Below are 18,190 nucleotides of genomic sequence, written 5' to 3' on the forward strand. Positions count from 1 at the left end.
AGCTTTAATGGTTAGGATCTGGGTTCTGTTGGATGATCGAAGACTATTAAGGTTAGTGTATGGGGTCAGAATGCTACACAGTGAGGGAGTTCTATCTGGTTGGTTAATTATTTTACAAGCTTCAGTGAGTTGGTTAAGTTTGAGAAGGTTGGGCAGTTCCAACCAGCCAAGTTTCCTCAGGTTAAGACAATGGTGGGTGCGATATGGGGAACCTGTTATAAATCTAGCAATGTGGTTATAGGCAAGAGAGAGCATGTTAAGTTCACGTTTATTGAGGAAAGAAAAAACTGGGGAGGCATAGAGGAGGGTGGAGAGGAGATGTGTGCGGGCAATAGTTAATTTGGCAGTAGGAGTTAAAAAGTTTTTTATTCTGTACATGGATTCAAGTTTTTTGTTAACAGATTTTATGGTTTGGGTAATGTGTATGTCAAATTTGAGCTTATGATCAATAGTTACACCTAGTAATTTGGTACTGGCGACAGGGGTTATGATAGTCCCATTGTTGGATTTAACATGGAAGGTTGTATTGTTATTATTTGGGAGTTCTTTTCCTAGGGTTGAGAAGACGTTGGGGAAAAATAGTAGTAATTTGGTTTTAGTTGGGTTGAGTAGGAGTTTCAGGTCGGTGAACCATTTTTCTACTAGAGAAAAACAGAGTTAAGTGGTGGTTTGGAGATTCAAGAGGGAGACATCTGAGCAGATCAAGGTGGAGTCGTCGGCATATTGGATGCAGGTGGATTTAGGGATGACTGAGTGAAGGTCATTTATGAAGATAGAAAACAGAAGTGGACCCAATATTGAGCCCTGAGGAAAACCTATGGTATTGGGGAGCAGGCCTGATAGTCTATTTTGCCACAGAACAGCTTGTTGCCTACCAGTGAGGTAAGCCTTGAACCAGGTTAGTGCTGGGGTGTCCAGATGTAGGGTTGCAAGGGTGGAAAGAAGGAGCTGGTGATTGACCATATCGAATGCTTTTGATAGGTCAAGAAAGAGGGCAGGGGATATTAGTTTGTTATTGCGATTATTATTAATGGAGTCGACAAAGGAAAGGAGGGCAGTGGTTGTACTGTGGTGGGGGCGAAAGCCGTGCTGGGAGTTGGACAAGAGATGATTACAGGTTAGGTGGTGAAGAAGTTGTTTGTGGATGCATCTTTCCATAATTTTCACTATTGGGGACAGTATAGCTATTGGTCTATAGTTTGATATTTCTGTGGAGGTACCTCCTTTGTGAAGCGGAATGATGTAAGAAATCTTCCAAATAGAGGGGATGCTGGCTTCAGTTATGGTTCTATTGATAAGGATTGATATAGGGTAAGCGATTACATCAGATGCAATTTGTAAGAATTCCGCTGGGAGGTGATCAGCTGCCAGGGTGGTTGGTTTGAGCTTTTTTAAGAGAGTATGTATGTAGGAGGAAGAGACTGGCTTTAAAGCAAACGGGGTAGGGGCATCATCATGGGGTTGTGTGGCAGATGGGGGAGAGGAGGTTAGTTGACTGGCTAGAGTTTGGATTGCCTCGGTGAAGAAGGAGTTAACCTGCCCAGAATTTCTTTGGGTTGTTCTGGTGTTTATGCTGGAGGTGGCAGAAGTATTGTTTTTTGTCTTGGGTAATGGCTGTTTTAGTAGTGTTTCTTAGTTGTTGAAATTTAGTACGATCTTGGGGGTTTTTTGTGGCTCTCCATTTATCCCAGGCTTGGTCACGGAGTTTAATTTTGGTTTTTGTTTCTCTAGTTAGCCAAGGTGCTATACGTACTTTGGATCTAATTTGTCTATGCGAGGCATGTGAGTCAAGTATCTTAAGGAATGTGTCGTTAAAGTGGGACACACTCTCCTGGAGGGGTAGGGTTCTTAATATGGTCCAGTTGCAGGATTTTAGGTCAGCAAGAAATAGTTGTGGGATAAATTTCTTTTTGTTTCTGATTAGTCTATATAAGGGGGGGTTGGAAGTAGGGCATTTATGTTTAATAATATAAGTTATAAGGCGGTCACTGAGGTCACTGGGAAGGGTGCCTGTGGTATAGTTGTTTGAGTCTCTATTGGTAAGGATCCAGTCTATGGTACTTTCTTTTTGGAGAGTATTGCCTATTCTGGTTGGGGATAGGATATGTTGGGGAAAAACCATATAGGTTAATGGGTTGTGGGGTTGTATGGGTAGAATAGAGAGACCAGTCAATATTAACGTCCCCAAGTACTATGGTTGTACATCACAGTCTAAAAATAACTGATGACAGAGGAGAGGCCGTACAGCAGATGAAGTGTCAAAAAAGTAAATGTATGGTCTGAAGCATAAAAGAAGTGAGCAGAATGTTTAAATATCCCAAGTTAAAACACTTTCCTCCAAATCTAAATTTTACTTACCATTACAGATAAATGAAAATCCTTCAAGTCAGGTTATAGGGTATGCAGATGTCACAGGCTTAAATATCTGAAAGATGGATATAATGCTTATTGTGTATGGACTAATACCTTTTGCAAGTATTTGAAATTCATTATCTTTTTGTTATTACTCTGGTTTCCTATAATTTTGAAAGTTTTTTCTTTCTATAGTTAAACATCTGGCTATCATCCATAGTCCTTCAATGCACAAAAAAAATGCTACACTAAACAGTGAAGTAAAATGAAAAGCTGCATTTCTTCATAAAGGACATAAACTGAATTAAAATGCTATTTTCTAAACCACAGTAATGAACCCTTGGTAACTTATTGAATTATTTTTAACACATACTGGCAAGCTGATGGGCTGGAAACATCGATTAATAAAGAAATTCAATAATCTGTAAGCAAGCTGATGACATGAATTTGATTCCCACAAGCCATTTAACCAAGGAGATGCTCTCAGAAAGTATATGGTGGGTCTCATTTTGTTAGCAATATTAAAAGAATATAAACAGTTTAAAACACAGCAGTATTATCTACAAAAGTTTGCATTTGAAAAATTATGAAGTAGTTGAATTTCTGGTATGGTAATCAACCACAAGTTAGTAGCTCAGATCACTTCCAGCCCTCCTGAAGAAATAAATCTATTAATTTTAGTTTGGAGTTTAGCACAGTAATTATTTCACTTAGTACAAAAATACCCAAATGTGGAAAGAAAGAAAAAAAAATAGAACAAAACAAAAACTCTCAGAGCTACAGGAAAGCCCAAGTAACAAGACACACTGGTGGCATCTGAACAAATCCTGTATTCAAACTGCTCTAATAATTTAATCGCACATTATATTTTACCTATCTCCTGCAACTAAACATCATGTCAGAACTTCAGAAAAGAATGAATTCAGAGGTCTTGCCTAGCCAAGAATGTGGTCATCAGATGCAAAGTTCTCTCTGCCCTTGGAATATGGAGGGGTGAGCCTAAAAGAAAAAAAGACAAAACTAGAGGTGTGTGCAGCTTTCTGGTTTATATTTGTTTTCCATTTTAATCTTCTTTCTTCACTGCGCCTCATCCGTGGAGCGGACAAACTGCTGGGGGTTGGTCTGTTGTGGAACAATATAACCTGTTAATGAGTAAAGCTTAGGTTGCGCAATCACTCAGTGATTCGCATTGTTAAAATGATGTTTTTTATAAATGAGGAATCAAACTCTGAGTCCTTGTTGTAGTTTAAGGTCTTCTTTATTATTGGCAATAATTAGCAGATGAATGCTGCTCCAAGGTTTCTAAATCACAATGGTTAAGCAGAGGATAATTATGTGTTCTGGATTCTCGCGTTACCAGGCATGTCCCTATCCCATTTAATGTGTGGGTTGGGTTTTCTTTATGATGTCATTGGGGGTGGTTCAGACAGTATTCCTTTCGATCTTAACAAGTTTTTAATAACACAATTGGTTTATCTATTTATTATTTATTTATTTATCTTTGTTTACCAGGAGAGTCCGACTGGGTAATACCCATTTTCAGCGGAGGCACAGAAACAAAAGCTAAATTTGCTTACATTCCATTATACTAAGTTCCAGTTAAACGCAGTGTAGTTACATTTCTATTTACATTTATACACAAACAGTACTTACACTTGTACATTCTAAGATTTTACAGAGGTGGAAGTTACTAAAGGGAAAGCCTAGATGCAATTTAATGGATTGTACAGGCAGCAGTTATGTATAAAAATTGTTTTGTCATTTTAGTGACAGGTTGAGAGAATTTTATTTAAGGAGAATATTTGGAGAGTATTGTATGGTGAACACAAAGTCTTAACCTTGTGATGAGCATGTGCAGTACAGGATTGGTTAAGATGTTGTTTAAGTAGTGGTTTAACAATACTGAGTTTGTTGGAGAGTTTTATTTGTGTAGGGATACTATTCCAGAGTTTAGCAATGTATTGAGAGTAGAGCGAGTCTCCTGCAACATTATTTAACTTAGTTGTAAGTAATAAGACTTTGTTACTAGAATGGAGGTCCTTTGCTAGACAGTAGGGCAATGATAAGTTTTCTAGTGCACAGCATTTTTCTGGACAATGAATAAGTGTGTGTGCTGTAGTTGGCTGTGAATATGTTAGGTAGCTGTGTAGTTCAAGCCAGTTTAGTTGCTTTAAGCTATGACAATGGTGTGTCCTATGAGATAGATTGGTGACAAATTTAGCTATATTTATTGTAGCAGGAGGCAAGTTTATCTCTTTGAGTATTGTTTAAGTTTGTTAGGATAAGAGCGGCATATAACAGAGTCAGTAATAAGAATGTGGTGGCCAGAGTTTTTCTTGCAATATCTGTAAGGAATCCACTGATCCTATAAAGGGAGCTTAGTTTCTGCTGTGTAGATTTAGTGGTGTGCAGTATATGCTGGTCATATTTGAGATTGTCATCAATTATAACACCTGTGAGTTACAGTTTCAATGACAGTACTTTTGCTGACTTTGTGATAAAAGATTGCGTTTGGATTTGGCAACGTTTTGACGTAGAAAGCATTAATTTAGTTTTCTTGTGGTTGAGTAGGAGGCTTGATTCTTTGAGCCAGGTTTCTACAGAAGAGAAAGATTTTTGGGCAAAGTCTTATTAATTCTTGAGGCCTCACATATTAATGTTGATTTGTTTGCATAACTGAACTAAACTAGCATGGTGAGTGGAGGTGTGGAGGTCATTAATGAATATATTTAATAGGAGAGGACCCAGGACAGAGCCCCGATAATTTGTAGTATAATCATCATTAAAATAATTAAAAACAACATTTCTGGAAAAGCATAAAAATAAGGTTAAAAAATAAAGTAAACATTTATTAGAATAGTCCTTTGAAGGTGAAGCAATGACAGTTCAAGTGATCATTTTCTTCTTGGTGAGTTTACATCTTTTGTCTAATGAGCTATAAAGAACTAAGATTAAATGAGTTTGCTGTTTATCATAAATGTCTTGTCAGGTCTAAAGAGCAGATTTGTGCCAAGCTTTTGAAAACAAATGAAATCTTATGAAAGTTGTTTAAGACAGTAAGGCAAAGTCATGCTAGACTCAAGGACTGACAAAAGTCTTTTTTTTCTGATGTTTTTGCTGGAGTAAAGTTCTTGTTGTATCTTTTGCCTGCTAGCTTCTTAGTAAAAAGAAAGGGTTGAGCGGTAAGGATGCTTAGCCTTATAGGAGTGCAGTATTGCAGAGCTGCTTCATTTTTGTAACTCTTCATCAAATTTGCTTGATGGATCTGCTGGAAGTCACTAAAGAAGGTGTCTGGGGGCATCAGGTGTCTTATTAACCACAATGGAGAAAGTGCCCAAAACATATTCACAGATCACAGCTAACAGCTGACACCTACTCAAAACTTGAATGGACCCTTAAGAGACTTAAGGGTCTGCAATGAGAAGACTTTATTTAAAAAATAGCCTGACCAGCAGACAATTATCCAGGGGCTACAACTACTAAAAAAAATAAAATAATAATCTGGAGGACCACTGACAAAACCCTAATGACTAAATGGAAAAACACCTTAAAGGCGACTGGAATCAAACTACTTGACATGCTCATCAGGCTCAACTGCAATCAATGTAAGGAAACTGAAGCAAAACTGACAATGATTGAGGCGGCATGCTTGGACAGCTCAGCAAGAGTGACCAAATTTCAAGAAATCTTCCAAAAAGTCATCTCCTTCAAAGCTACGACTAAAGAAAGAAAAGAAAACTTCACAAGATCCGAAGAGGTGTACAGGATGACCAACACTCTGATGGGAAAGGACAAAGACTACAATAAATGTCTCCAGCAACAACAAGAAACCTTACCAAATACCGTGAACACAATGGCAACATAGTTAGGAAACACACCAACCAAGTCCATAAACAGAAAAACAGACTTTTAAAAACCAATGCTGCTTCTACCAGGATTTTCAGAAAGGACCAACCCGCCAAGAGCCAGATTTGGACCTCAACATCACTGTCTCTTCAGAGAAGCTACAGAACACACTGAGGGCCACCCTGATGAGCACAGAAGTAAAACAGGCCACACCTCAACTGACCCCATAAGTGAATTACTCCAAAGGCAGTTAATAAAAGAAGAACAAAAAGTGGCAGGGCATAAGGGATTTGAAGCTGCTTTGGATTTCACCTACCAAGTCAATGGACCAGCAAGGGAGGAGACAATGAGACCCACCAATCAAACATCTCAAGGAATGGAACCACTCAAAAAAAAACCTTAGACAACACCAAACTTCAAGTTCTTAGAAAAGGTTTCACATTTATTCCACACTAAAGAAGCAACTAAACCAGCACCATTATAGCTCTGAAACTGTTTACCTGCAAACTCAACCTGAAGGTATACTTTCATGAAAGAACTACCCAACAGGAGAAAGAAGTCCCACTGGAGAGCTTAATCACTATATTCAAATGGAAAAAAATTAGAAATTTCTACCCTGTTCCCAACCCTGTTATCTCCATGTTCAAAGACAAATATAAGAATGACATCCATAAAATCTAGAAAAAACCACGCAAGAGAAGAATATACAACCTCTTCAAAGAAGCAAAGAGGAAGCCCAGGGATGTATGAACCTAGGCAAGGATAAGTCCAGAAAGATAATGAAAGCAGACAAAGGAGGAGGAATATTGATTACCAACACTTCCGCTTATTCCAACAAGATCCTGAAGTTTTTTTAATCACCCCAAATTTTACAGCCAAATGGACATAGGCAAGATCAAGACAGTGTATGAGGAAGTCAATCTAGAAATCCTGAATCTCAACAGGGAAGAGCTTATTGGGAGCAACTTACATGACTTCCTGATGGTAACCCACCCGAAAATCCTTAATTTCTTTGGGATTCCAAAGACACACAAAAACCTCCTAGACCCTCCCACCCCCATAGACCAGTCTGACTAGCAGGATATCCATTATGGAACCCATCATGACTTTCCTGGAGGTTCAAATCAAGCCATTAGCTGAGAAAAATAAATCTTTCATCCTCATCTCAATGGACTTTCTCAACAATATCAGAAACACCAAAACTGAACCAGAATCCTATCTGATTACCATAGACTTCAAAGCCCTGTATACAGTACTCCTGCAAGATTACTGCATTTCTGCAGTGATTGAAGACTACACTAAAGAATGGAAGCACTGCCAGGGGAAACCGTAATGATCAGCGAGCTACTGAAACTCCTATTGAACAACAACTACTTTCAGTTTGAGGGACACTGTTTCAACACACAACAGGAATAACCATGGGGGGTTTTCATGCCTAACTTCTTATGATTCTGTTTAACTCTTCAGTTGTTTTTTTTTGTATACTTGTTTCTTTCCACTACCCATTTCCTAGCTATAACTTTTATATCCATTTTCTGTTTAAGCAACACATACTGTCTACTCTATAAAGTTTGAAATGTATGTTAACTTCTCACATTTAGGAGAAAATGTCTTGAAAAGTATCATGTTCAAGACTCTCCATTCTAAGCTCAATAATACCTACCCAGTGAAACATCTTATTTTGACATTCCACAAACTTTAGCTTCAGTATCCTGTGATCTCAAAATACTCTCACTATAGAGATCATCCCAAAGGTCTTAATTATTGGTATAAAATATAATCTATGTTGGTTCCGAACATCCCTCTAATGTATGCCATCTGTCTCCTACTGCATCTTGTAACCCTTTTTCCTATACAATTTCATTAACTAACCTAACAGTCTTACTTATTTCTGTCACCCAGATCCCACACATATAATTGAACTAACTCAGATAACTTCAGACTTTAGCTTTCTGAGTAACTGGTACAAAGACGTTGCCCTTCTTTCTAATTCCACACCTAATGGTCTACCAGGAACAGTATTGTATTAATTCTGTTTAGTACTCAAATCTGGAATCATTCTTGGAGGATGCAGAGGAGTTTTTACTCTCTCTGTTATTAATATCCTATGTGGAGGACATGACTGGGGTCTTCCATGCCTCTTCCATAATATGTCTTGGCTATACAGTATGATACTTTGGTAGAACACTCTTGGAATATGTGGACATGCCAGAACCCATCACATTTTTGTCCACAACTACTTATGGTTCATGCAAATTTTATTTGACTTTGCATATAGATGCACTATTTCGTATAATATGTAATACAGGTTACAGTTACATCAACCTTTGCTCATGTCAGTCTGTCACTCTTTCATGGTTTTCATATATGGTAAAGGTACATGGTGACAGTCATTCATAGGGCTGCTGTCTTCTTGGGGTTTCATTAACTGATATGTCTCACACATGTACAACCCACAAATTAAACTGCACAAGACAATGACTGTGTGTTAGTGCTGCATTTAGCCCCTTGTCTTCCACAAGTGCTACAAAATGACTATTCTGTGTGATTTCTAAACACGTGCCAGTCGCCATTTGTATTGTACACCAATATCCATGAATCATGCCATTATTACCATATACCAATGGGGCTAAGATTTGCCTAGTGCTATTTTGGAAATCCATCTGCTTGTGAATCTGGTAAACAGAGAAAGATTCTTTCTATCCTCTCCTATAGAACAACAAATCTACCAGTACTTTTGACCGTATCTGCTATTTATCATCCTATTTATCAGTAGTCCTGTTTTACAGGCCTTACCTCTAGTTACTGGGAACCAGAGGTCAGTTTCTAATGCACTGCCTCAGTGGTCCAACTCTGAATTCACTGATTAGTTCTACAGTATTTTGGTTTGTCCATAATTTTGGTGGTGGAAATTTACTTGAAACTTCAACCATCTAATAAGGTAACACATTAGGTAACATAATGTTGCTAGTCTTTACCTTCAAGTTATTAACTGGGCACTTTCTTCCACAATAGTAAGGCAATCATTCTGCTGGATCAGACCTAGTGCTTTGTTTCATTGTTATACTTTCGTTAAGCAGCAGCGAGTTTGTTAACTTACTCTGGTATTGTTTCCATTTCCAGCAGAGTGGGATCTTTTCTGAGGAGAGCTCTGATACAGCCAACATTGTCATGAAATGCAGCAAAGTGCACTGCAGTCCACCCTCTGTTGTCTGTAATCTTGTAATTGACCTGTAGTGCAAGGAGGCATAGAAGTGCTTCTAGAGAACCACATTGGGCAGCCAAATGTAGAGCGGTTGGTCCTGAAATGAAAACAGAATGACCACTTAATTCTAAAATCTGTGGGATACAAATTTCAGGGCAAAATTAATATTAAATCTTGCACAGATAATGACAGACTCTTTGGCTATTGAGAAGAACTATGAGTCTTAATTTACTATAAATGAAAGAGATTTTACCCTAAATAATTAATACCAAGCTGTGAAACTGGATATTTAGTAAATAAGTAGCACTTAGGGTGTTAGTTATTTATAGCATTCCACCATTTAAGTAATTTTAGACTAAAATGATAAGGATCTAGGTTAACTGACTGCACAAATGTATAACATCCAAAAACTTCTATCAGCGGAAATAAAAGATGCCTAATGACAAAACTACCAACTACACTTTCTTGTGGGGGCAAAGCCCTCCTACATTCCTCATTCATTTGACTGTGATCTCTGCATCACTTACTTAAAGCGATAAACTTCAAGGCCACTCTACATCAAGGTTTAGTCTTAACTTTGCCCTGTCAGACAATACTGTCATTCTGCCAGATGCAGTTCACAGGCTGGCCTATAAATAATTTATAGAGGCATTTTATTAACATTGGTAAATGGTCATTATGAGTTGTTCCTTATAAATCATGATTCACACACACACACACACACACACACACACACACACACACACACACACACACACACACACACACACACACACACACACACGTTGAACAGCAGTAACCTACAGCTACACAACACCTTCCTTAGATGGGAGGAGGGACACTGTACAGGACAGTGCAAGTGAAGTAACAATATCTAATCCAGAACTGTGGGGATAGACAAGCACACTGTGCCAGTGCAGTGTCACACAGGGCAAACAAAATGCATGAAGTGTCAATGCTAGGCTATGTTGGTGAGTGTATGGTATGGCTTCTCTGTGCATTACTAAAGGGTATAAAGGTCAAACAAACAAAACATTCAGTAAAAGCTACAAGAAAGGCTCAGGAAACCCAGAGTCTTCACTGTGGAATACCTTACAACCTCCTATAGTAGAAGGTCATGGGATATATGCCAGTGAACTCTTAAGGATATACCAGTGTCTCAGCTACTTGGCTTTGGATTGCATGTTAATTGGAATATTCCGAAAACACATTAATGTGCATGGGCATCAGGTTTGACCTTAAACTCTTGGTTTCAGAGTATAGCCAAACAATCCATTTATTCTGTACTAACAAACTCAGAAAAAGGGTGAAATGCGGCATGTCTACAACTACTGAGATTTGACTTTATTGGCTTGAGCACATCAGTAAAGACTTAAAAACTAAAAATTGAAAAGTCATGGACATTCAGAAGCCATGTAGTTGAAAATGTGTTTTGTCCTTAAGTGTTCATTTGCATATATTTCATGGGCCTCAACTACAGGAGATTTATGGTATTACACTGTGAAGACTTTAGATTTGGTGGGTCTTTCTTGGAGTTTTGACTGAATGGTTTATCTGTGTGACCTTTTCACCCTTTGGTTTACACACACACGCGCATGCGTGTGTGCGTGTGTGTGTGTGTGTGTGTGTGTGTGTGTGTGTGTGTGTGTGTGTGTGTGTGTGTGTAAACATATACAAACACACACATATAAATAGATAGTGTGGGCTGGGGGTGCTTCCATATCAAGGAATGTAGGGGACTTTTCCATTGCAAAAAATATTGTTTTTGTGTTCTGTGACCTTGGGAGTGTCATTATCTTGAGTAGTGACCTCCTAATGTTTTAGACACTTTGGGGCTGAATAATCACATGTTGATTAAACAAGACATGATTTTTCACAGTAAACCTAGGTGATGGCGTGATGGGTCTTAAAAGGCAGTAAGATGTTGATGGAGGTATTACTGTAAAAAATGTGGAAATACATAATGGTGAACATGTTTATGAAATTGAAGGGGTGGAAGAAAACGGAGGTGGGGTGCGACCTGGGACTAAAAGGCATACAGTGATGGAGGTGTTATTAGAAATAATAATTATGGTGATCTGAAAGATGAAGCTGAAGAAAAAGAAGATAAAATTGTTTCTGTGGTAAAAAATAGAATGTAAGCAAAACAGGAATGAGATTGCAGAAGTATTAACAAACAAAACAAAATGATTTTTCGACATAGGTGGGGAGGGAAGGTATTGTGGAATTAAGTCCTTGAAGAATGCAATAGACCTTTTTATTCTGTTCTCTAAATTCAGCTCTGTACATATTTTAGAACATATAATTGTAAAAAAATGGAAGGGCAAGTGTGGTAGATTTCTTAGATGAAGTGATCATTGTGAGACTAGCAGTATTATATTCAGTTCAAACACAGAAGAAAATAATTATTTAACAAAACTACTTGACATATTACAGCGCTGTGTTTTAATAAATGCTGCTGTAATAATGGAAGAAGATTTTAACTATGAGTTTGTAAGCAAGGGAAGAAAGGGAAAATAAGGTAGTGATATCAATGAAATATGTTTTAGTGAACAGAGGTAGCTTACAAGAGAGAGAGGTAGCTAGAGAAAACCTTGCAAAAGAATGCAGTTTAAAACAAATGTTGACTATATTTTGTATAAGTGACGTAGGTTGGATGAAAGAATATCTTGAAATGATTTTTCTGATTATATGGTCCCACAACCACTACTCAACTAAAAAGCAATCAAATTACTAGCCTTACCTCCTCTGTTTTCTGTCCAAGCAGTAACTCCAAATTAAGTCTCTTAACATTTAAATGTACACAGCACATGGAACAAACTCCCTGAAACACACGCATGGATATCTCAACAGTCTCCAGATATCCTAGTCCTCAGAAACATGGTTAAAACCAAAAATAAAAACAAATAAATCATACCACCTAGTTATACCATTCACAGGCTACATAGAAAGAAAAAAGGATGAGTAGCTTTAATATATGAAAATAAGCTTGGAATTTCAAAACTCCTCAAAAGCCTGCCGATGCACTCACTTATCCCATATCTTTATTGGTCAACTGCTTCATTTCTGAAAACCATATCCCAGATTTATGGAAAAAGTGCTGTGTCATACCTCTACATAAAGGGGTCCATCCACAGAACTCAAATATTACAGGCACATCACCTTTTTATCTCCAGTATCCAAAATTCTAGAAAACTGCATACACAAACAACTAATGACATATGTCACAGAAAGTAATATACTCTCTCCAGCTGAGCACGGTTTTCTTCCCAACCCAGCATCACCACAGCCTTGTTGAGCTTCAGTGAAACTACCAATCAGTAATGAAATTCTTGCCAGCTTGTCTTTGCACAGTATCTTGACCTATCCAAGGCCTTTGATAGTTTATGTTACCAAAAAACTACTAACAAGCCTTATCCAGTTAGGTCTAAGCCAGTCCTCAGTTAAATAATTTCATAACTACTTATCTAACAGGCAACAGGCCATAAAATGGCAACAAAACTATTCTGCCCTCCTGCCAGTTCCCACTGGAGTCCCATTCAAGTCTGTAATGGGCCATTTACTATTCTACCTATTCATCAACAATGTGTATAACACTACCACGCAGATTACAATCATCTAATATGTGGATGACTCCACAATAATATGCACAGCAAAACCCCTTACATCTCTCCAAGTAGTCACCCAAAATGCCTTTTTATCTATCGAATCATGGCTTGATGAACAGAATCTCCACTTAAATCCCTATAAAACGAAACCGATGATATTCAGTCCCAAACAGTTCCCTCCTCAGTCTCTCAATTCCCAGTAACCAGAAAACAACAACAAAATAGAAACCATGCCATACCCTAAGCTCCTTGGCCAAAATTCAATCAGCACATACATCAAGCCAGTAAAAAAGAAAACACACACACACACACACACACACACACACACACACACACACACACACACACACACACACACAAAAGAAACTGGGGTCTCTCTACAGAATAATAACAAAAAAAATATCTCACAGAGGCACCCCAAAAAGTTTAGTATAAGCCTGTCTGCTGCCAACGCTACTGTATGCTTCTGACCTTGAAACTCGAACACTGCTAAAACAAAATTGCATAATTGCAGATCAACCAGTGCACTACTCTGAAAGAAATGCAATGGCTGGAACTATCTCACTCACTCACTCATACACAGCTTTTAGCAATTCATAAGATACTATACCCTCCAGACAAAAATCTCAGCCTACTTCACCTTATCCAACACTACCACCCAAACAGGAAACTGTGCTCCTCTGACAAAACTCTACTCACCATATCCAAGAGCAATAATACAACAGGAGACTTTCGCTACTCCAGCTGCATCTCAACAAAATAAAATGCAATCCCTTACCACTTAAGGATACTCAAAAACTCAACAGACTTCAAACTAGAGCTAAGAAATCATTTAACTAAGACCTGGCTCTGCTCAAGCCTATCCTCTGGATAAAGAATCCACACACTCAGAGTACCCCACCACTACCGCTTCACTATCCACCCCCATATCAAAACCTAAACTGAGAGATCCCATTCCCTCCAAATAACCCCCTTCTTCATAACCTCCAGTCCTCTCCTTATTCCCTCTATATTACCTTACTTCATTACTGCTCATACTACTCTATCTCTATGTACTTGTCTATTCCCACATGTTTTAATGGTAGTGACTCTTAATGTTAGAAACTTCAGCTGTAGCCCCTAGTCTTATGCATTACCAATTTTATGTAACATTGACTTACTTATGTACTACTACTACTACGTCTATGGATGTCTGTTTTATATACTACCAACTTGTTCTTGTTTAATAATAATTTGTAATATTTTTATTGTTTATTACTACTTTGTACAATGTTTATGTACTGAACTGTGGAGCTTTTCTCACCAGGCCTCAATAAAAAGAGGAAGTGTTGCCCAGTTGAACTTTCCCAGTTAACAAATACTGAATAAAACATAAAATAAAAAATATATATAGTTGTATGGACAGTGGCAAGTAAATACAATCAAGAAACAAAGAGAAGAGGACTTTCAAGATGGCTGCATACTGATCAACATCTTAATTTCAGCTCTCCCAATGTGAAAAATGAAACTGAGAAATAAGAACTAGCAATTCTGCCACCTTGAGTAAAATTCAGTTGCTGGCTAGTAAGTACACTGCCTGGATGTCAACAAAGAAGAAACTGAAATTTAGAGGACACAAAAGAAAATCAGTGAGAAAAGGAAAAAATAAAACACTAGTAAGAATCCTGCAGCTGTTCAGCAAAAAGCAGTTCGAGCTCCAGGTTTGGTACAAGAAATGGCTTCCAGAGGAAAGAGATAATTAAAATAAATGAAACATTGAAGGAATATATAGACTCAAATTGTGAAAGGCTGGAAACATATAAGTTTTAACTAGTTACTGAGATAGACTGATAAAATTGCAGCAGAGGCTGAAGTGAAGAAAAAGCTGAATGAGTACAAAACTTCTCAAGAAGAGCTGTTTCAAAAAAATAATAGTGTTAGAAGACAGAGCACACAGAGAATACCTGAGATTTTCTGCTGTACCAGAGAAATTGGAAGGAACAGACTGTATTAATGTTATGAAAGCAAAATAATCAATTGAACTGGTATTCTACAGCAGGATTTGTTAGTTCAAAGGGCACATATCAAGTGTATACTCCAAACGTGGCCATGACAAAGCTGCCAATACCCTTAATAATAAAGATGCAATCATACCAGCAGAAAGACTTGAACCTGACAAAACACTGGCAGAAGGGCAAAATAATAAAAAGTGGAGAGAGTAAAGTGTGTGAAGATTATTACTCAATGTACACCAGACAGAAGAAAAGCCAATTTATCCCAGCAATCAGGGAAAATCAATATGGTGGTGTGAGATTCAAGCTGCTGTATTCAGCTGTCTTTAGAATTTGTTTTTCCTGGAGGATCAAAGACATTTTTTGATGCAGAACAGGCTAAGGAGGAAATACAAAAGTTTATCCAACAAAAATGAGACATCAAACAAAAGAGGAATCTGCTTCTCATTCTTCTGATAATAAAGCTCATAGAGAGACTTTTCCAGTGTTCCAAAGGAAAATACTTAAGAGACAGAAAAAATCACAGAAGTTAACTAAAAGAATCAGGAAACCTTGTACTTGAACCAGTGTTTGGTGTTGAGATATGGAAATGAACAGGAAGAAGACCAGAAACATTGAATTGAGTGAATAAATGTAAGATTATACAGCATTGATCACATTTGTGAAATATGGCTTTGCAAGACAAAGTGGCTGAGAAAGACTGAACTTTTGTTGACTTTGCTAAACTTGTGGGTGGACAGTAAAACTTATACCTGACTTTATGTCTCGAAAGACACTAAAAGAGAGGAAATAACTGTAAGTAAAACATTTTTTGTTCTTAACAGTATTTGTATAAACATTTCATGATATAAGCTGCATGTTATATAGTAAAGCAGATTTGTGTCATATTTAGTCAGGGGTATCTTAAATATGGGGGTAAGGGTGAGCCGTTTCATTAATTGTTGTATGTGATAATGATATTAAAGTAAAAAAGCACTTTTTAGGTTTAAGAACTATAGGCATTACAATTTAAAAAGAGCAGAAAGGCTGGAAAAAAGCAAGTTTATGTTAATATGCTGTAATCTTAAGCTGTTAGGATGGGGGATGGGATGTAAAAGTGCACTGAGTATATTATATGTTGAGAAAAGATGTTTTCTCTTTTTATTGAAAAAAAAACTAGTAAAGAAACAACACTGGTAAAACACACCAAATGAAGGACAAACCACACTTAAATCCAAAATAAAGGTTAGCGCTTTTGTTTACTGTGTTAAGCAAACTTCATCAGACAAAATGGAATAAAAATACAACAATATATATATATATATATATATATATATATATATATATATATATATATATAATTAAAACAGTATGACCTCATTTCCTTTCGAACAAGACCAAGACTCCAATTAAAGTACCCAACCACAAAAATTGCACCCGTAAAATGTTCACAAAATACATAAAAAGTTTATAGAACATTAAATACATATGACATAGATTAGTACAGAATCTAAACCATGTAAGTATATATGTATAAATATTATCTCATTAATGCCCTCAGTTTCAACATACTTTTAATAGAAACTGAGTCATTCAATCCTGGGGCAGATAAGGCATTCAACCTTAGCTGCCAAATTAATTCCCTCTCTTCAATTTTCAAATCAATCGGACATCCTCTCTCATTGTCATAAATGTTTTCAATTACCAAAAATCTGAATTCATGGTCAGGAATGGTGTTAATATGCCTGGCTAACGCGTTGTTCAAATTCAATTTATTAATGGCATAAATATGCTCATATATCCTGCTTTTAAGTGGTCTCCCCGTTTTTCCCACATAAAAAGCTGGACATTTTGAACATAAGGCCAGATACACCAATCCTTTAGTATTACAATTAAATTTATCTTTGATGTCATAATTCTTTCCTTTAATGTTAAATTTATTACCTACTTGTATGTATCTACACCACCGACAAGCCTGGCATTTATACATACCACAATGAGGTGAATGACATCTAATGCTATTTCTCTCAATAATGTTTTTTAGATTCAATCCTTTTCTGAACACTAGTCTGGGTGAATCACCCACTTGTTGTCTAATATTGGCGTCATCCAAAAGAAAACACCAACTTTTGGTCATAATAGATCTTAAAAGGGGAGCATCAATAGAGAAAGTAGTGATAAAACTCAGACTGACCATATCTTTATCAGGAGATTTATTAATTCTAGTTAAGTCTGAGTTAGACACTGCATCAATAATAGTGTCATCCTCCATCATACCATTTCCCATAGTGGATGCACAACAGACTAAATGATTGTTTTCTATTAAAGACCTAGGATTATTCTGCTCATCATTCAACAATGGTGTAAAATAACCATTTAATTTTTTATAGAGCCCTCACAAATCAATTTGTCAATTAATTTGCCAGGATAACCCTGTTTAATAAACAGGTTTTTCAAGAATGAACATTCATCCTTGAAGTCACATTCCAAGGAAACCATCCTTGCTGCCTGAACTAAGTGGCCCTTGACAACACCTCTTTTCTGAAAGAAGGGGTGGCAGCTCGAAAAATGTAAAAAAGCATTAGAATAAGTTGATTTCCTAAAAATTTTGGGGTTAAACCTATGGGAATTGTAGTTCTTAATTAAATCCGCATCCAAAAAGGAAATCCTATCAGTGTTAAATTCCCATGTAAATTCCAAAAAATTAGTAAATTTTGTGATGTGTCTCACAAAACATTCAGCTGAACAAGCATCCCCTTGCCATAAAATGAAGATGTCGTCAAGGTAACAGGTGTACCACACTACTCTCTCTCTCGGAAGACAGAATCCTCAAAAAGGAATTTTGTCTCCCAAAATGCCATCACAGTGTTCGCAAATGTAGCTCCACAAGGAGAGCCCATGGCTACACCCATTTTCTGCAAGTATAGTTTCTTGTTGAACATGAAATAATTGTTGTTCAACACTAATTCCAACAAATAAATGACTACCTCAATTGATTTTCCAACCATGAATTCTCTGACCCACTTAGACCCAATATCTTGGGGAATTACAGTGTATAAGTCACGTATATCAATGGTAAGAAAATTCAAATTTTCTGAAAATGGAAAATTATTCATAGCTGTTAAAAAAACCCATGAATCCCTACAAATCTGGGTCTGGTCCTTCAATAATGATTTAAGTTTTGTGTCAACAAATTTAGCACACCCATA

The 18,190-nt window shown here is 37.1% G+C and overlaps 1 protein-coding gene across 1 annotated transcript in view; it reads right to left on the reverse strand.

The window, feature by feature from the left end:
* Positions 1 to 18,190, reverse strand: part of LOC122802354 (ankyrin and armadillo repeat-containing protein-like) — a 1,115,117-nt gene that overhangs the window by 509,601 nt on the left and 587,326 nt on the right. The window contains exon 11 of the mRNA XM_044071991.1: positions 9,299 to 9,500. Coding sequence (XP_043927926.1) covers positions 9,299 to 9,500 — 202 coding nt within the window. The remainder of the gene's footprint in view (positions 1 to 9,298; positions 9,501 to 18,190) is intronic.

This window comes from Protopterus annectens, chromosome 5.part0 (assembly GCF_019279795.1).
Source record: "Protopterus annectens isolate FY-2018-M chromosome 5.part0, PAN1.0, whole genome shotgun sequence".
Classification (NCBI taxonomy): domain Eukaryota; kingdom Metazoa; phylum Chordata; order Ceratodontiformes; family Protopteridae; genus Protopterus; species Protopterus annectens.